The 20,488-nt window shown below is 47.4% G+C and overlaps 5 protein-coding genes across 5 annotated transcripts; 4 read left to right on the forward strand and 1 right to left on the reverse strand.

Annotated features, from left to right (window-relative positions):
* Nucleotides 1-38: 38 nt before the first annotated feature.
* Nucleotides 39-5,337, forward strand: N7537_008468 (histidine kinase-like ATPase domain-containing protein; the record flags this gene model as incomplete). Its single annotated transcript, XM_056899523.1, has 2 exons — nucleotides 39-180; nucleotides 243-5,337. Exons 1-2 carry the CDS (start codon nucleotides 53-55, stop codon nucleotides 5,335-5,337), a joined length of 5,223 nt encoding a protein of 1,740 aa, XP_056751599.1. The 5' UTR covers nucleotides 39-52.
* Nucleotides 5,338-6,310: 973 nt separating this feature from the next.
* On the forward strand, nucleotides 6,311-8,713 carry pabA (aminodeoxychorismate synthase pabA; the record flags this gene model as incomplete). Its single annotated transcript, XM_056899524.1, has 1 exon — nucleotides 6,311-8,713. The coding sequence occupies one exon, from the start codon at nucleotides 6,311-6,313 to the stop codon at nucleotides 8,711-8,713; it is 2,403 nt and encodes an 800-aa protein (XP_056751600.1).
* Nucleotides 8,714-9,132: 419 nt separating this feature from the next.
* Nucleotides 9,133-10,268, forward strand: med6 (mediator complex subunit MED6; the record flags this gene model as incomplete). Its single annotated transcript, XM_056899525.1, has 3 exons — nucleotides 9,133-9,223; nucleotides 9,279-9,640; nucleotides 9,708-10,268. 3 exons carry the CDS (start codon nucleotides 9,133-9,135, stop codon nucleotides 10,266-10,268), a joined length of 1,014 nt encoding a protein of 337 aa, XP_056751601.1.
* A 1,677-nt stretch (nucleotides 10,269-11,945) lies between these two features.
* Nucleotides 11,946-14,072, forward strand: N7537_008471 (uncharacterized protein; the record flags this gene model as incomplete). Its single annotated transcript, XM_056899526.1, has 3 exons — nucleotides 11,946-12,312; nucleotides 12,374-12,879; nucleotides 12,954-14,072. Coding segments are annotated over 3 exons (1,992 nt in total), but the record flags the coding sequence as incomplete, so codon positions are not given.
* An 863-nt stretch (nucleotides 14,073-14,935) lies between these two features.
* On the reverse strand, nucleotides 14,936-19,225 carry N7537_008472 (uncharacterized protein; the record flags this gene model as incomplete). The annotated part of the gene is made up of 2 exons (XM_056899527.1): nucleotides 14,936-16,327; nucleotides 16,427-19,225. Coding segments are annotated over 2 exons (4,191 nt in total), but the record flags the coding sequence as incomplete, so codon positions are not given.
* Between the last annotated feature and the right edge of the window lie 1,263 nt (nucleotides 19,226-20,488).

Genomic DNA, 20,488 nt, shown 5'->3' on the forward strand with positions numbered 1-20,488 from the left:
TTAAGATAAAAGGCCTGGAAATAATCAGTTGGAAGAATACATACACAACAAAATGGCTTTGAATGTGGATTTCAATGCGTTGAAGGCTCGGACCATGGGGTCTGGGGCCGACGAGGAAGCTGTGACAGTCGATACAAGAGGATTGATCTCGAAAGTGCTTGCTCGATATTCCGGGAAATGGTAAGAACTAGTTGTTCTTCTTTCTTGAGATGCAAATATTAACCCACTTTTGTTATGACTAGGACGGTCCTCCGAGAAATGATCCAAAACGCCGCCGATGCGTCTGCAACGAAGGTTACAATCAAGTTTGAGACTCTTCCATCGACCACAGTACCGTCACCTTTATCAAGTGATCCCACCGCACATCTGAAACATACCATCACCAACCACACTCTTCGACGTGTTCTGATCTCAAACAACGGCGCCGCATTCAGTGAAAAGGATTGGGGAAGATTGAAGCGGATCGCAGACGGAAATCCAGATGAAACTAAGATTGGCGCATTTGGAGTAGGCTTTTACAGTGTTTTCGATGATTGTGAGGAGCCGTTTGTGTCGTCTGGTAACCAAGCCATGGCCTTCTACTGGAAGGGGAATGCGTTGTTTACTCGCCGACTGGACCTCGGCGACGCCGCAAGTCAAGATACCACTTTCGTATTGGACTACCGCAATGATTCTTCCCCAGTCCCATCGTTGCTGCAGCTCTGTCAATTTTTATCGAGTAGTCTGACGTTTGTCTCATTGCAAGAGATTGAACTTTGGTTGGATGATTGGAACCTTTTGCGGCTATCAAAGAAGACGGCTCCCAGTGTTGATGTCCCCATCCCGAGAGACATTGACACTAAGACTACAGAAGGTTTGATGAAAATTGTCAATGTCACTCGGGAAATTGCGCAGGTCGACGCTTCGTGGATGCGAATTGTGGAGTGGAATCCCAATGCAAGCCTGTTCCGCCTTGATAATATTCGAGATACAACTAGTTCGCTAAAGAGTTTCTTCTCTAAGTTCACGCAGGGTACGCCTGAGAAACAATCTAATGCCCAGAACCCGGAACCCGAGCGCCAGGAAGACTCAGGAAACATGAATACTATGCTCTCCGCGTCGGTATTTTTGCATATCAACACGGCATCGCTCCAACCCTCTATTAGTAGAGATCTGAGCAAAGAATTGGAACGAGCCACTCGGAAGCCTCCGCCTAAGAAAGCAACCCTTGCAATCCTGACACCTTCTTACGATGCCAACATGTCTACTGGAACGTCCTCATCACAGTCTGAAGTTCTTTCATCAATCTTACCCTCGAAAGGTGGAAGAGTCTTTATTGGTTTCCCTACACAGCAGACGACTGGCTTGAATGCCCATGTCTCTGCTCCATCTGTCATTCCTACCGTGGAGCGAGAGAGCATAGATTTAAACACTCGGTATATCAGCAAATGGAATCTCGAGATGTTGCGGGCAGTTGGAATTGTTTGTCGAATTGCTTGGTCTGCAGAGCTGGCTGCCATAAAATCGAAACTCGCATCTAGAGTTGGACCATCGCGTGCGTCTAAGATTCGGAAAGAAGACATTGTGGATGTACTACCCGAGGCTATTCATACTGCGAATCAATTTGCATTCCGTGAATCTACCCCATCTTCTGTTCTGGGACAGACAATCGAAGATGCATTTTGGATGTGCAACACGAATGCCTCCATCGAGGTCCTTTCCACATGCGGTGTCATCCCCAGTCATCAAACGCGCATCGCACCCAAAGATCTCAGCTTCATGGATACAATTCCTGCATTGCCTGAAGAGTTTGTTCAGGGTGCCAAAGATTTTGTCAAACGACTGACCGATTTCGGGTTGGTCACGGAAGTAACGGTATCGGATATCAAGCGTGAATTAGAGTCGAGTACTTTACGATCCAACCAAGTCCTTGAATTCATTTCATGGCTTGGCCGTAAAACAGCCGCTGGCCAGCTTGATAGGTCTTCGGTCCAGAGTCTACTCCGCGTAGCAGTGGCCAATGACGAGGACAAAGAAGGAGTTCCCACTCGGTTGATTATCTTTGCAGATATCACCTGCTTTTTGAACCCTCAGCGCATTCCAGCGGAACTGCCCATACCCCCCAGCGTGATGCCTTTCAAGTTCACCAAGTCCTTGGACAAGCATCAACTGGAGGCACTTGGCTGGGTCGAGCTGCAAATCGTTTCCTGGCTTAGCTGGATCGTCAAAAATTGCGGAGACCGCAATGTTTTCTCAATAGATCAAGATATCACGCAGTCCGCAACCTTTGCGGGTCAGGTATTGCCTGTTTTGTCAAAGCAGTGGGAAACTCTAAGTCAAACTTCAAAGCAAAGTATTGTCGCAAAACTTCAACCCCAGACTGTGATCCCCACGAAACTCGGAATGAAGCAACCTGGGCAGACATATTTTGCTTCTGTGCGTCTCTTTGACGACCTGCCTGTGGTTCATGGCCTGAATGGCGTTAAGGAGAAAATCTTGGTCCAACTTGGAGTTCGCAAAACCGTGGAACTTGGTGTGATTTTCGATCGTCTGATCAATACCCCAGTCTCTACTGATGTGAAAGGTCCTGTGTCCAAGAAATGGAGTCACGTTGATCTCATCCGATACCTCGCCTCCGTACGAGAGGACATCCCTGCGAGCGACATCCAGAGACTAAAGGGGACGAGCATCTGTACTGCCGAAAGTGGAAGTGGCACCGAGGGCACACGTCACAAGATCTCCGAGCTTTATGAGCCGAAGGATGCACTCCGAGCTCTCGGCTTACCGATTATTGAATGGCCAGGTAATTACAGCAGCAATAGCAATGAGGGTAAATTCCTCACGATGATGGGGCTCAAGAGTTACCCACCAGCTGTTGAACTCATTATGCTCATGTCGGTCGAGAGCACAGCGAAAGATAGCCGAGCAAGCAAAGCTCTGTCTTATTTCCTCGGCGAGTATTACACAAATGAGTATGCTTCGTTTGAGATTAATGCAGTGACAGTGCCATTCCTCCCCATTGAAGGATCTGATAGCTTAAGTGCTCCGAGGCAGTGCTTTACCGATCAAGGTGCTGCCTTATTCGGTTTCAAACTTCTCAGAAGCAAACTCCACCCCCATGCCTCCAAGCTGGGAGTCAAGGCCCATCCTCCTATGACGGACTGTCTTCAAACCCTTGCGAAGCAGCCTCCAACCAACCAGAGGGATGCGCGAATTGTGTTTAAATACCTGGCAGGAAGGGTGGCCGATCTAAGACAGCAAGATATAAACCGCATTAGCCAAACTCCCATTATCCCAATCCCCATACACGAGCGATCAGAGAAGGGAGCCAAATACCGGCTTGTGGCCCCTAGGCTGTGCTATCTTGGAGACGGGGAGGACTACAAAAACATATTTGACTTTGTCAATTTCGGACAGGAGGCGAATCTCTTCCTGATGGCCATCGGGTCAAAACAAGAACCAACTAAGATTGAAATTGCACGCATGCTGGTGAAAGAGCCCGCACGCATATCTGCTGCATTCCAAAGTTCTGAGAAATACCTCATGCTTCTCAGAACCCTCGCGGAGGTGCTCCCAACGCTAAAGAAGGATAGGGATCTTTTCGCTGAGATGCGGAGAGCAAGATTCCTTCTTGCCAGTCGGGACATCCCGCCCACTGCATCAGAGTATGGTGGCAAAGAAAAGTCGTCTGCCAAGGAATTCCATGATGAGGAGGACCATATGGATATCAAAGAATGGAGTCTCGCCTCTGCCAAGGACATTGTCGTGGTAGACGATTTCCAAAGTTTCAACCTCTTCAAAGAGCACATCTTCGCTGCCCCGCAAGAAGAGGCATTAGAGGACTTCTACACTGCTCTTGGGGCTATACCCTTAAGTGAAATTGTTGAAGAACAAGCCCGAATTGGAAACATCGCTCCTGATCAAACCCCTGCATACAAACTGGAGAAGTTGATCCTAGAGCGTACGCGGCTTTTCTTGCATGATCAACCTGCAGACTATGTTCTACATGGATCCCGATGGCTGGAGGATTCTTTCAAAGTCCATGTTGTGACCTCGATCAGTCTTACGAGATCGCTGAAGGGACGAAAGGTGTCGCACACGCAGAAGAAAAATGCAATTGTCGCACAGCTGGCCACAAGCGTGAGCATGTGCATATGTCCGGATCGATACGACCTTTACGAGATCAGTCAGTCCTTGGTGCAGTTGCTTTTGAAGCGACCGAAGCTGCACTCGACACTCACATTGGAAATGCTGTTGAAGACCGATCTCTTAGAACTCCGGGCTCGAGGTTACAACGTGGAACGTATTCTAAGGCAAAAAGCCCAAGAAGCTCGGATCGCGGAAGATAAGCGCCAAAAGCAGGTAGAGCAAGAGAGGCGGGACTTGCAAGAGAAAGAAACTGCCTGGGCGGCGGGTCAAGCCCAGCGTGACTCTCAGCGGGCCGGTGAAGAGAGCGCCGAGGCACAGGCGCAGCATTCGATGCCTGGTGTTTTCCCGGAGTCACCGAAAAATGACAAGAACTTACCGGAAGAACCACATGTCGTTCCTCCACAGAGAATACCGGTGCAACGCATGTTCGCCAACCTGTCGAAACGGTTTGGCTTAGCTGGCTCGAACAGCGGCACAGAAGAACAATCCCGTTCTCTGCTTCCCGGGTCTTCCACACCTCCACCACCGCCTTACTCCCCTAATGATCCCCAGACTCAGCAAAAACGCCCCGAGCAATCTGTGAACGCCAATTCACCGCACCGATTGAACTCTGAGCTTCTCTCCGCTGTCCAAGCGTGCCGCCCTCACGGATCCTCCGACGTGTACAATCGCCCAGAGACAAATCAAATCCAAGAAAGCAAGTCCTACTGTGACGAGCGCCCTAGTCATGACCTGGAATTCGTCGCCACGCTGCCTAGCAGCGGCGTGAACGTCCTCTTCACGAAGGCAGTCACTGAGCGATCTGCCTTCCTCTCCAAAAACCGCGTCGGGTTTAATCTTTTTGCTTCGATCCTCCTTGACTGTGGTACGATCTTCTCGATGCGGGCCGACAGCCTATCCATTTTCTATGACCCGGGCGGCAAGACAATCGCATTCAACCGTGGGGGCAGTATTTTCTGTAACTACTTTTACTTTCAGTCTTTGCAGGAGCAGGAGCTACTCAAGAGCGCAACCCCGGATCGCGCCGATGCTATTGTCTATTGGTGGGTGATTCTGTGCCATGAGCTGGCGCACAACTTGGTCGGGGATCACAGTTCGGCGCATAGTTACTACACGGAGGGCTTTGTAGCGCAGTATTTCCCTAAGGTTGCTGTCAAGCTCGCTTCGCTGCAGGTACCAGCCACAACCCCAGCTCCTCAATCTGGATAGTCTTGATGTTTTGGCTTGTTGGATACCCTCTACTCTCTCTGTTCGCATGTAAAGTGCACAATTTCTGTTTGTTTTTGTTTTTTTTGTTTTTTTTTCCTTTCCAAAGATGTAGATGTGACAGTTTTTTCAATGATATCTTCTGTAAAAAGAAATTTCAATAAAAAGCAATGTGTCTATGATCTGGTGACGCCTTATCTTCTAGGATTTTCAAACTGGTCTACAAAACACTAGTGGTTATATTCCTACGGATAGGGCCACAACTTGACAGGTACCATGCATTCTTTAGTCATTTATTCCTCGCTCTCTGTAGTCTGACGTTCCCTAACTCTTTCTGGCTAGCGTTATGCGCTGTTTCATTAATGTTCGTATAAGTAGGATGAGACAACCCAGTAAAAATGTTTATCTATAGGTCTAAGTTTGGGGTTATATATACTTCGTTCACATTAAGGGGCTTAACAAGGAGCACTATATGACAGATTACATTATTCATCACACCGACATTTTACTATTTAAGGTCTTCAGGATAAATAAACTTGATATTTATTCTCCTAAAAAGTTCCAATATCAAAATTCACCCTCCATTGCCACATCGGTGAAAGTCTTCCGTCGGTACCCGCTTTTGACCTTCCAATTTATCTCCAACCTTAATTTTTTTTTCTTCCTTGAGTCAACGACAATGCATTGTTAGCTCACTTGCTTCTCTGATTGTACAGTCAACATCGTCATCTGAAAGCTATACTTCTAAAGTTCTTTTTTACTTTCCTCATTGGCGCATGTTTTGAGCATATTGCCACTCTCCGATCCCGTCCCATCAGATAAGCGGCAAACTCGTTCCGAGTAGCTAATTCAAGGCTAAAAATTGGCCCTGCTATGCAGATGAGCTTTGATCTCTTGTATTTCATTTGATCTCAAAGCTTGTTCCGGGATCGTCAGAATTCTCCGGTACACTCCGCCATCAAATTCAAACGTCAACATGGCACCAATGCTAGGTGATTGGGATGCCCCAAACAATGAACAAACAGTGCCACAACTTGACCCCGGCTCCTCGACTAAGAGCATCCTTTATATTGATGCCTATGATTCATTCTCCTACAATGTCGTTGCTATGCTGGAGGAGACCTTAGGGGTCAAAGTCACAGTAATAACCATCGACTCAGAATGGCCCGATTCCAATATAAATGAGTTTCTCCAGCACTACGAAGCTGTCGTTCTTGGACCAGGACCAGGAGACCCCAACGTGCCTACTGATGTCGGTATCATGAGAGACATCTGGAACCTCCACGACTCAGAGCTCCTTCCCGTTTTTGGTATCTGTCTGGGTTTCCAAAGCCTTTGCCTTCACAATGGCGTTCCTATCGAGCGACTCCCGTACCCGATTCATGGCCAGATCCACAGGATTTTCACGTCATCGAAGGATATCTTTGAACATCTACCAGAAGTAGAAGTGACACTTTACCACTCACTCTATGCCAACTCGGCCTCTTCAGCATCACCCGATTTGGAATATTTGGCTTGGTTGTCTCTAAAGGATCGCCCGAATGTACAGATACCCATGGCAGTTCGCCATCTCAAAAAGCCATTCTGGGGTGTTCAGTTCCACCCGGAGTCCTGCAAATCAGAAATCAACGCCTGCAAGGCACTTCTCCGAAATTGGTGGAGGATGGCTCTTGGATACAACAAGATTGTTGGGCGCGGGGGATATTGTTCCCTTCCCAGCACAGTTATCAGCCCCATGACAGCTCCCAATCCATTCCCGGACGCTGCTTATGAAATGCTCAACTGGAGCAAGTCAACTTCGAAAATTTCGGCTTCCCGGTCCCTTAACCGGCCTGACTTGACCGCAGAGGCTATAAGTGAAATATTCAACAAACCAGGCTCGCCCTCAGTTCTTTTCCAATCCAACGGCCAATACAGCATCGCTTCGGTGCCAAGTTCTGGCTCATGGCGGTTTGAATACAACGTCGAGACACATAAACTTCGATTGCTCCAGCTGTATAGCGACCGCAAAGATGTTGAGAGTTATCTTACCGTTGCTCAATTGTGGGATGCATTGCGGTATTTGATGGAAATGAAGAAGGTTGATTCAGGAAATTCTCAGGTGCCATTCTGGGGTGGCTTCCTGGGTTATCTCTCCTACGAACTTGGTCTCACTTGTCTTCCCCACCCAGGCCATGCGCAGGCTTCTGAGTTGCCAAAGCCCCCCAGCACGGATAAATCATCTGATTCTTCGTTTGCGGATCCACCCGATGTCAGCCTTCTGTGGTGTGAAAGAAGTATTGTGGTTGACAATACTACTGGCGCTGTTGTTATTCAATCCACTCGCGATGATGATGCGGGTTGGCTTGATGAGACACTGCAGCAGCTGCAAAACTTCTCGGATAGTGGCAATGGCACATCTGCAGATCAAAGCTTGGATTCGATTCTTCGGGAAAGCAAAATTCAGTTTCCCGAGGAGAAGGAGTACAAACGGCAAATCGAGACATGCCAAGCGGAGCTGGAAGCAGGTGAATCTTATGAACTATGTCTAACCTCTGAGACATCGATCACCTTGCCAGTTCCAGAACTAGAGTCGGATCGTTTGGTGTTCCCCTGGAAGCTGTTCAGGCGACTCAAAACATACAACCCAGCTGCATTCAGCGCTTTCGCAGATCTAGGAGATACAAAGATTGCCAGCAGCAGTCCAGAGTGCTTCCTCAACTGGGACCGTGAATCGACACTGGAGATGAAGCCAATGAAAGGCACAGTCCGAAAATCACCAGGAATGACCATGGAGAAGGCCTGTGAGATCCTCGGCTCCACGAAAGAGATGGCCGAGAACCTAATGATCGCGGACTTGATCCGCCACGATCTGTACGGCATCTGTGGATCAGGTGGCGTTCATGTCGAGAAGCTGCTCGAAGTCGCAGATTACGGCCGAGTATACTCAATGATCACCCACATCAAGGGCAAGATCCGTCCCAATCACCCTGGTTTCGCTGTGCGACATATGTCCCAGCTGAATACCCCTAACATGTCTGTTCACGGCCTGACCACCCTCCAGAGGTGCCTCCCACCGGGTTCCATGACCGGTGCGCCTAAGGAACGTTCTTGCATGCATCTTCGCACGATTGAGAATCGCAAGCGTAGCATCTACTCCGGTGTAATGGGTTTCCTGGACCTTGGTGGAGGTGGAAGTTTCTCGGTTTTGATCCGCTCGGCATTCACTTGTTACGGTGGTCGAGACTACACCGAAAATAAGCAGCAGACCTGGCGAATCGGTGCCGGGGGTGCTATCACCACTCTCAGCACCGCGGAGGGTGAATGGGATGAGATGTTGACCAAACTGCGTGTAGTTTGCAACGTTTTCAAGCCGCTCAATGCAGGCGAAGATTTTTAATTGCTAGGTGCAGTTTATATTTTCGACCATTATGACGGTTATGCTTGATCGCATCATGATCCACGCTTTCCCTTGCTTTCAACATCCGGATCCATGCGTTGGGATAGTGATTCGATTCAACATTCAGCGTTGGCGTTGGCGTTTCGGTTTTGCGGATGTATTAGTAACTTGATTTTGTCTATAAAACACATTCAATGTATAGAATTTAGAAATACAGATATTCATCACTCTCCAACTGATACTTCGCCCTCGTCATCGTATACTGCCAAGATGCAAACAAAGCAAACATGATTTTCTCCGCAGCTTCAACTTCCGAGCTGTCTCTTTCCTTTCAACTCTTTGGCAATTTTCAAAAATAAAAGCTTGTCACGAGCTTCGATATACCGGAGCTGATTCGGTCTATCACTATAGAGTCGCAAATGGCGAGTCAAGATGCCTCAATGGAGGAGATCCTCTGGCGGTCTCCCCCGCACGTCCAGATGATGGGGGGATTCCTTCATTCCAACAACAGTGAGTTGCACACCTTACCATACCTGGAAGTAAGATTAATTTTCCCCTCAATTAGTTCTATTCTACTTTGCAGAATCCCCTTTCTTTGATTCGACCTCCAACAACGCTTCTCTCGCCATCCAAGCCAACTACAACGATGCATTCCGTCATTTCGTCGAGACGCGCGAAGCGTTCGAAGCCCGACTGAAAACAATGCAGGGTCTGGAGTTTATCGTTTCATATGACCCTCTACAAGCAGCCGCACAGACAGACAACCGCTTCGCCCACGAGCCATCCAACATCTGGGTTATCCGCAAGCAGAACCGACGGAAGAGGAGCGGCATGGACGACGAGGTGACCGTGATATCTACATACTTCATTGTCGGCGACTGCGTCTACATGGCTCCTTCAGTTGCGAGTGTAGTGGGGAACCGAATTGTACGTACCCTCTCGGAACTCACCAACTACTCAGAGACAACTAATCTAATAAACCCTCCCCCCGCAGCTATCAGCTGTCACATCCCTAACCCAGCTCATGAAATCCGCCGCGACATTACCAACATTCACCGCCTCCCACGGACACACCTACTTGCCGCCTGGAGTCCGCAGCAAAGAAGGCGCCGGAACCAGCCAAGCCTCCCAGAGCAAAGAAGCAACACCCATGCCAGACGTATCCTTCCAAAACACCGAATCCTCACAAGCAACCAATAAATCAAGCCTTGGCGGCTCAACAACAAGCTCCAACTACCAAGATACGCGCAGTCTGGCTGAATCATTCAGTCTGCTCACGCGCTACGGTGACGAATTCATGGACGAAAGTCCCCTCGCAGGTGAACCGGGCTCGTTCATCCTATCACGGAATGGCGGCGAGACCACCGGCTCGGCTGTTAAGGGAGCGCCGAAAATCGCTGCTAATGCGGCGCCAACTGGTACACCTGCTCTGCCTGTTAGGGCGTCGACGCCGCAGGTGCGTGTCGATACACCAGGTAAGGCTTCTGAGAAGAGTTCGCCGCCTAGCTCTGCTGGCGATAAGGGGAAGAAGAAGAAGAGTCGGATAGTTAGCTGAGTTGGTTTCTTGATACCCTATTTTTTCTTTTGCATCTCTGGGCGTTTGGGGTTTGGCATAGCATTTACAGGGATTACTCTGTTGATATCTAGGAGCTGGCTATCAACTGAGTTTGGCATCTATGGTCTTAGCCTCATTGTTGGATTCTGTTTTATTATTTACCAGACTATTGAAACGCCGTAGTTCGTCATTCTATTCTTTAGGTCCATACATTGGGGTGATTCTTATGACATTGCTGCTATGTTGTATAACGAGAGCGTCCACCTTATGTCTCTCTGGTAATTGCACCGCCGCGTCCTCGAGTTTGTCTGCCCAGCTCTTTCTTCGCAAACAACAGTCAATGTCTTAACAGAGGTTCAGCTTCTCCATCACTAAGCAAAACATACGAGAGTATTCGATATAGAGGCGTCAAGAGGAAAGAAGGGAGAGGGAGGAATATCGAAAAATAGAAAGACGAGTATCGAGATTAAGAAAGTGTGTCTCCGGGCCTTATAAACAAATTGATCCCAATATATTCGATTACTGTCTTCGTGGGCTCTGCATTGGAATAGAGCACGATTTGATAATACCAAGAAAAGGGTATAGGCACCGACACCAATGTATTCCACGGTTACATGGAACTTGTGAACGTTGATGCCTTCCGCGAGTAGGTCCTTAGGGGGCTATTTTCGAGGTTAGGGGCACGAGGAAGTTGGAACAAGGAAGAAAGCATCTTTACAATTTCCACGTTCGAATCATCGTATTATGAACGGATATGCCCTGCTACCAGTGTAGAGGTATTGAAAGTGGCAGGAACAAGAAGGATGAGAGGCAGAAGGAGCCACAGCATTTGCATGCCAAAACAAAGGGATAAGGGATTCGGAACCAGTCTATCGGGCCAGTCGGAGACCTACGAAGAAGGCATGTTGAAAATACCTGTCACATATTGCATGGGCTGTGAGTGATTGTTCGCGAAGAAGACTATCGGGCATTCACATTCACCCTTCTGGTTTCTATACCACCCACCTTCTGCACTTGAATAGCTTCATGTTCTCACTCTTCACTGATCTATCAATTATAACAGAAAATATAGATATCAAGATATACTGGGAACAAGAAGACCCTAGAAGGAGTTCCGTAGGTGCATGGAGAGAAGAGGATTTATCTACAAAGGTGACAATATATATACTCTGAGAGCAAACGAAAGAGGTTGCGTGACCTACCTCTCACCAGTATATATAGAATCAGACATACATACGGTGTTGAAATGCACACCTATGGATGCTCGCACTGGTATCCGGGATATGACGAGTTCGGAGAGATCTCCGTGCCAATTACTAGAGCAGCTCGCTCCCCCCGTCTTGGTGGAGAGCCAAAAATATACCACAACCGCAAAAATCGGCTTTGCAACCCAGAGGTCAAGGGATAGGGTATTAGCCCTCGCGATATCTCTAGGGGTCTTCACGTGAGCGTAGAATGGATTTGTCAGTAAGCTAATCATGTGACGTCATTTGATATATATAAGTAGTTCATCGTCTCTATATCTCTAAGCAAAATTTTGATAGATGTTCACCGTCTGTTTATTGTGCGAAGAAATTAGCTTGACTCTTTCAATCAGATGGTGGTAGATCAATGTAAGTATGCTGCCTTGCAAAGAGAGTTCGCTTTACCGTATCTGGCCGAAAACATTGACTCAGCCCAACCTGGGCAGCCGTATCGGCCAATAGTAACCGCGTTAATCGTGCCTGTGAACTATGCCGGCGTAGAAAAGTCAAATGTGACGGCGACCAGCCTTGTGGTGCATGTATAGAGCGCAATATCAGTTCTTGCATTTATCGCCAGTACGATCGTCGGCCTTCGAGAAAGAGATTTCCTTTGACCTCATCAGCTCCGACCCACCAAACTAGCGTGAAAACCACGTCTTCCAGCTCACATGGCCCATTTTCAGATGCCAGTGCTTTGACTCCACAACTCCAACATGTCTCTGAAATGTTAAAGATGCAGCGAGAACTTCGAGCGGGAATTGGAGTGTCCAACACGAAAACCGGATCTTTCCAGTTCTACGGTATCAAATTAGCTATAGACTGGTCCTTGTGGGATATTCTACTAACTTGTCTGAAATCTAGGGCCCTCGTCTCATATATGCTTCATTCAGAGGATATATCAGCGGCTGAAGTCGCGCACACGTGAAACGCTACTTGATCAACAGAACGGCCCTGTTCCGGATGGATTAGAGAAATGGGGCATACATCATTTCTTATTTGCCTGCGGAGGCGAATTCTCTCCATTTTCGGACCCGGTCAGTAACGCGTGTTTGCCCAGAGAAACAGGATGTGGCTTCATCGACTCTTTCTTTCATATCATTCACCCCCAGATCCCGTTACTTAATCATTCGGAGATTATCCAGCTGTGGGACAGTGTCTGGGAGGCGCCCACTCCGGGAAAGGCGGGCAGAGCCAGAGATGTTTTATTCATGGTCTTAGCACTTGGGGCTAAAGTATCACCTCGAAGCTCCGAGCGTGCTGCGGATTATCTGGACAAATGGGCTGAGTATCTCTGGGCGAACTCGAACAACTACGGTGCTCTCTTCCAGGAATCGAGTCTCAAAGGCACGCATTTCTTGTTGCTAAAGGTTGGTTCTATCTTCCCGTACTCTGCGATAATAATGGATATGTACTGATCAGGTGTATGATCCGGCATTTTCAGGCAATGTATGCATTACATTCTATGAGACCGAACGATGTGTATTTGTATATGGGCCACGCAGCTCGTAGTGTTCTTACCCTTGGTCTCAATCGGGGCCAGGTCGCCAATGGCAGCAGTCTATCCATGCATCGTCTCCGCACAACCTTCTGGGCGGTGTATTCACACGAAAGGATGTCGGCTTTTTTTACCGGACGCCCATCCAGCATCTCGGACAGACATATCGATGTTGCCCACCTCGAAGATTCGCCCCTCCTTGATCACGTCTCACAGAATGAAGATTCCTTGGACATAACCGCACCCACTAGAAACTGTGCATTCATCCGAGCAATGGCGGAAATTGGGAGAATAGTAGAGACCGTGTCCACCGATATTTTCTCTCTCGCCAGCGTCTCAGCGGACGGATATTCCGTCAAGACAGCAGAGACTATCAACACATGTGATGAAGCGTTGAACGCCATTTTAGGGCATCTACCTGGATATCTTCAGTTCCATGATTCCAATCGCACTATTGGTAAAGACTGGCAGGAAATCCAGAGGACACACCTCGGCCTCACTTATCATTTGACAAAATTGATGATGCATCGACCAGCTCTCGTCCTTACAACGTTGCACACTCACTCGGGAGAGCCATCTACTAACATGCCGAGTCTACAAAAGTCAATCGACACCGCCATTTCCTCGGCCAAATGCATCGTTGATTTGGCTCATCAGGCCATCTTCACTCGCATCCAAGTTATCCAAAATGACGCTTCAGTTGCGAGCTTCATCATGTCCGCATCTGTTACACTGCTCTACAAAGTCGTCGAGCCGAGCGTAACATCTACCTACGCCAAGGACATTTTCAGTCACGTTGAGCATGTCATACATTGTCTAGACAAAATGGATCATGTCGGACCTACCACTGGTAAGGCACTGAGCCTGGATGTCATGAAATGCGCCAAGGATGCCTTGATGTTATCAAATAGTGATATTCGTTTTGATCATACGATGATTGATGAATTTCCCTGGCTAAAGTGTGTTATCTCCACCTTCCATGTTGCCCCTTTCACATTGCATACTGACGCTCCGGATTCACAGCTTCAATTCAGAGCCAATCAACGACCAAAACCTGGCTGGTGATGTTGAACATTCCCTCAACTTTGACGCGCATATGACCCAAATGACTTCACATGCAGAAGGACTTACTTCAAATACAAATGACCTGGTATCTGCTGATATTTCCGGCATGAGTTGCTTGTCGTATTGGTTAAATGGCAATTTCTTCGATTTCGGTATCCCCGAAAATCTGAATTGAAAATGCCCATTCTGCTGAAGAATACGAATTTGGTAAAAGTATTGATTTGAATAGGAATACAATTAGATCGGGAAACCATAGGATCTCTGTATCTTCCTAGGACTGGTTATAGTCTATCTATATTGTCTTTTGTCAATGTCTTTCTCAGACAAGCATAGTTGGCGACTCATACGGCCTCCATAAGACTACATAATAATTCGATCCATCCATGTCTCAAATGATATTAGGGACGTTTATGTAAGAATATACTAACGCGGTTTTACGTGTTCTTTTCAAATGTTTTTCAGATAGTCTTTTTATATGGTCTTTTTGATGTACACAAAGGCACTAAAAAAACGTAAACTATGCAGAGGACTTTTCTATATAACTACGTAGGGAGTACAGAAACCTGGCAGTACGATAATGTATGGTGTCGCATAACGAGAATTTCAACGAACTATCTAACTAAGCATATTATGCACTTTTATGTGTGACTCGCCAATTAGCGGTCACATAATTTTCTAAAATACCCTATATCTAACTATATATGCATGTATTCAACCATAGTATTTGACAAAACCCCCTAAACCCCAAGACGCTGCCAAGTATTACTTGTCTGCATCATTCCAACCACAATCTCCATTCTCAGCATGACTTTTTCCCATGACTTATCACGTAGCGAAGTAATTGTAGATCGTACGGGGGTGTCTCAGACACGGCGCTGCAGTCTTCCCTTATTCCACCACATGACGATGTACAGTAGGGCAATATTAGTGATGCAGAACCCCAAAAAGACTGCCCAGTCCCGCCACTTGTCCGAGTAGTGGAAGTTCAGAGTTTCTAGATAGTCATCACCCACTGAGTACTGACAGTACTGGCAGTTTGCCGAGGAAGACTCATTCATGAGATATCCTGCACTTTGACTGATAAAGCGAGCCGCGTATTCCCCGCATGTCTGGCCGGGGGGAGGATCGAACTTGACGAACTCATCAGGGCCACAATCCACACGGAGGCCATGCAAGGCACTTGAGACACTTCCACCAAAAAAGTATCGCATGGGATCCACCCAAAACAACCAAGGACGGTAGAAGTCATTCATATAAGCTTTGGGGGTCAGAACTCCGGAAAAAACCATTAAAATGCACCAAATCAGTGAGTTTGCGTGACCACTCATTGTTGCGTTCGGAAACAGCGCCGCAAGAAGCTGGCTATATGTTGTGCCGAAAATTGCGAGAAGGAGCCAGATGAAATAGAAGTAGCCTGTGGCGGTTGTCGTAGTGGGGAACCCGATTGTCCAATATGTAGCAAAGAAGATGAGGGTATAGGTGCCAATTTGCCACGGAAGCTCAACTGCGACGCAGGCAGATACAAGAGCCTTCCAATCGTAGATTCCGTTCTTCTCGCGGGCTGTGAAAATGGCCCACTTTTCGAACCACACGTTCTGGAGATCTGCGCATGACGCTGGGATAATCCAAGCAAGAAGAAGAATTGCAACCATATGGTTCTGCAGCCCTTGCTGAGTGTCCTTTGTCTTGAAGAATGCAAACGCGATGAACATCTCGATGAAGAGGGCTTTCCAAATGCGACTGAAGTTGTAAGACCCATTTCGCCAGACTGAAATCCAATGTCGCTTCGTGACCTCGAGGGTTTGTGCATAGAGAGGTAATGCGTATCCACCCTGGTTTGTGTCGACATCATCGGCAAGGTAAGAATGTGCTAGGCTGCCATCACTTTGAAGTTCAGATACAACCTCGTCGAGTGTCTTGCGCTCTTCCGACTGGTTCCATATTTCTGACCAGGGACGCGAGTCAGCATTCTGTGAAGAAACCAAAGAGATGATGAATTCAGCCGGGTTATCGTTCGCAGCGATCATAGCACCATTTTTCTGGAAGTATTCGACAACATTGGCCGAATTTTCACCCGTCTCGCCAGCAAAAACGGTTCGTCCGCCAGGCGCAAGAAGAAGGATACGATCGAACATATTGAACAACACACCGGATGGCTGATGAATTGTGCAAATGATGGGAATACCTTGCTGGGCCACTCGACGAAGAAACATAATCAAGGAAAAGGCAGCTTGGCTGTCAAGGCCTGATGTAGGCTATAGGGAAAAGGTCACATGGGTCAGTTCGTGCCATATACGAATTCAAAGAGAGACTGAATTCATGCCCAATAGTAGATATTCCAGGGGATAACTTACTTCGTCAAGAAATAGCAACGCAGACGGACGAGCTGCCAATTCAACTCCAATGGTTATTCTTTTCCGTTCTTCCACAGATAATTTTCCGTCACCAGGCGTCCCAATAAGCGCATCTGCGATAGACTCCATATCCAGGGTATTAATGACATTCTCGACATATGCCATCTTTTCGCTATCGGGGATGTTTGCCGGCTGTCTCATACGAGCGGAAAACTGAAGCGCTTCGCGAACGGTAGCCAAAGGCTCGTGAACATCTTGTTGCATCACAAAACCACAGGAGCGAGGGAACGTGGGTCCTAAAGGCTTCCCATTGATTTTCAGTTGTCCTTCCACACGTCCACTGCTAATTCGTTGAGCAAGGGTGTCGAGAAGAGTTGTTTTGCCCGCACCAGATGCACCCATCAGGGCAGTTAGCTGGCCAGGCTTGACATAGCCACTGATACTTCGAAGCAACTGCTTTTCCTCGCCATTGACGTTCACATAGTAGCTTAAATCTTTAAATGAAAAGACTGAACCGTGTGGCTTGCTGCTGACTTCACCGATAGGCTCATTTTCATCGGTCTGAACCGTCGAAAAGCTTGACGAATGAGACGACGTGTTGGAGTTCCTTTCAACATCATCACTCGGTGTTGTATGCCGGGCTAGAGAAGGCGACTTTGACTTCTTGAACACTCGAGAATGGGAACCGCTAGTTTCCCGGGTCATGATGGTGAGTCCTAACCCGGCCAACAACGTGTACAAAAACCATAGAACCAAGAGAATACCAAAATTCCGCCATAAATTCTCACGAGAGAATGCGAACTGGTAGGACATGTATGTAGTACCAGTTACCGATCGATGCCCTTTCTCGCTTCCCATAATCCTGCAGGTTTGATATTGCAGGTCATCGTATCCCCTGCCAGTTGGCACCATCTGGGATTCGGGACAAGTCAGGTCAATCCCTGAAAACTCGTTGCCAATCAGCGCTTCGAGTGCCCAGGGCGAAGGTGCAATCCGTCGTATCCAGGATCCCCACCGAAGCTGTGTCGGTCTCGTTGGGGAAAAGCCAGACCAGAGAAGATTGACGGGAACCGCACTACCAGCTAGAAGTAGGGCAATCGATGTATTAGGGGACCAGGCGCCCAGCATTCGAAACATGCTTTGTATAGCGGAATAATAAGTAAAGACGATCAGGACAAATATCCAGAAGGCAGAGGCTGTCTTTACCAGACCGATGGTGAAATAATAACAACAGGCGAAGAGAAGGCATTGAATGAACGCAACTGGGATATCCGCTAAAGCTTGCGCAATGACAAGGGCTACCGGTCGAAGAAACCCGTACTTTGATTGTTTAAGCAGCACATCGCGCGATTGTACAGTGGCTGTTGTTTCTGCCATGCCCACCAAACAAAAATAAATCAAAGAAAAAAACAACGCACAGCTTCTTTCGTAAGAGCCAGTGGCATCTTTCGGAGCCATGTAGTAGGTAGAACCGTTGATGAGAGCGTTGGCCAGGTTGAATGCGATAAGCGCGTAAAATGTTCGACGCTCGCCCCAAAGCAGTTGGTAGTGGCGACGCAGTGTCACCCAGACCTGCTTGAACAATGGTGTTGTGGCGGCCGCTTTTCCAAGAGTCCATTTGGATCTCAATTCATCCACGCTTTGAGCAAATCGAGTAATCGTATTTTGATCTTGCACCACTGTGGTGCGGTATCTTTCCATTTCGTCCAAGAGTTTCCGATATTGAGTGCTGTTGCGAAAGGCATGTGCCATTTCGACCGGAGTAAGAGGGACAAAAGAGGCCCGGTGGTCCTCACAGATCAATCGCTCGGCTGGCGAGGTCACAGAGGTCAAAAAGTCGGGGGTTGTCTGCCTGTTACGACACTCAAATCCAAGGTCGGTAAAATACTGCTTCGCGTCGGACGTTAACCCATAAAAGATCATTTGACCTTCATGGAGTACCATGACCCGGTCAAAGCACTCCTCGTAAATTTTCTCCGAGACCTGATAAATAGATACGGCGTTGGACATTCCAGAACTCTTAGATACAGATCGGAGAGTACGCAAGAATTGGGTGGCAGATGAGCTATCCAAACCACGGATGGGATTGTCCCATGATCCAAACGCTGAGTTAACAACAAGAACCTCCCCCAGAGTGATGCGTTTTCTCTCACCTCCCGACAATCCACGAATAAACGCATCACCCACGATCGTGTCTTTTGTATGCATCATTCCCATGGCAGACAATGTTGCATCCGTCATCTCGTCGGCAAAAATGGCATCATCTCTCTGCTCGGAGGCAGGCTTGCGAAGGCGAAGACCGAAGCCAAGTGTGTCTTTCACTTTGAGCGTTGGGAAATGGATATCCTCTTCGCTCACATATATGACCTCTGAAGGAAACTTTTCAAGCATCTCCTTTGATTCTAGACCGGCATAGGATACCATACCGTGCACGTCCTGGAAAGACTCGTGATTGTTGGCTATAGCTTTCAAGGCAGTTGAGCAGCCCGACCCTGGCCGGCCCAATACCAACAAAGTCTCACCAGGGAAAAGAACGCCTGATACATTCTCTATGATCTTAGTAGATGCAGCGGTTTTTCTCGTGAGGAGTTTCGAGAATGGCCACTTCGCAATTTTAAACAGGATTGCTGGCAAGTTCGAAATACCATCCGCTCCGGATTGTGCACCAAGCACTGTCACATTCTCATAGATAATACCCAATGGCCGACCAGATGGGCGATAAATGATCGAAGGGACTTTCTCCGTGGGGACCTGTTTCGATTGCACAATTAGACTTTCTGCCCCTCTTGGCTTGTTAAACTAGCTAGGAGCCTTACTTTAAGAGCATTCTCTGGGTCTCCCATGATTGGCTTCACGGTTTGAATTGACTTTGTGTGGTTGCTAGCTAGTTAGCTATATATACTTCAACAGTCGGATGAATTATTTAACAGTTCCCCCAGGCCGCTCTCGTACAATGATGCAATGATATATATCCGACATTGTTTACAATCATTCATGAAGAAACGTAGTCTACAGCTATGTGAACTCCGTGTAGAAAAGCCAGATGTATCCCGTCAGCCAATCAGAGACTTAGTTGATTTCCGACTACGGATCAAACGGGGCCAAACCCGGAAGTCAACTCGATACCCGATTGGTTCGGCTCAAAATTAACATTGAGTTCTCAACTTTACATTGATCGTACTCTCTTCGCTTATCAATTCATGCGCTCGACTTCGGAGACATATTATTCAGTCGGATGAATCATTGATAGAATGCATTTAAAATCTACACTTCTTTTTCAGTGCGACAATAATTCAAATTGTTCTTTCTAAAAATGTGAATAAGTGAGTCCACATGACTCCAGCTACGATGAAACAAGAGTTGCCAGCCGCGAACACGCGAACACGGCGTCTGTCGTTAACGACGTAGGACTTTAATAACCTGATTTGCCTATCTAGCTAAAGATAATACGCCGAGGTTTTTAAGTGCTGTATTTAGATATCTTTGTTAATGTCTTTTTAAGCGCCTTTAGATGACTTTTTTTAAATATGTTTCCTGTCGGTATTACAGCTTCTAAACGGGCTAAAAGGAGAATAAACGGTAGTAATCACAGAACGGGCTTTATAATATGTACGATATACGAAGGCAGTAAAAAGCATGAAACTGGCCAGAGGACTTCTCTATGTATAACCTTTGAAGCGATAATGGTTCTGGCGCTGAATTCACAAAGCTCGTTTCATAAGTCGAACCGTATTCCGAACCAATTGGATTTCAGCTGGGAAAGAGCTACTGTTCTCCAGATGACCAAGCCAACTGACAAGAATCCTCCAGGACTGGAAGGAGTGATGTTTACTAAATGCGGTCAGGATTACCTCTAGACAAATACTAGTGTTTTCCCCTTCTCTCGCACCCTCGCTTTTTTCTTCGTCTGTTGTTACATCGCCCCCGCTTGACACCTATATACAGTGAATCTCGAGCGTTTGGATACTACTAATACTGCCGCTTTAAGCACCGAGGGTAGGTCCACCCACAGAACTCATGCAAATCTCTATTCCCCATGGCCATAGTAGCCAAGACTTGGTT

The sequence above is a fragment of the Penicillium hordei genome, assembly GCF_028827395.1.
Source record: "Penicillium hordei strain IBT 12815 chromosome Unknown utg000004l_segment0_segment0, whole genome shotgun sequence".
NCBI lineage: Eukaryota > Fungi > Ascomycota > Eurotiomycetes > Eurotiales > Aspergillaceae > Penicillium > Penicillium hordei.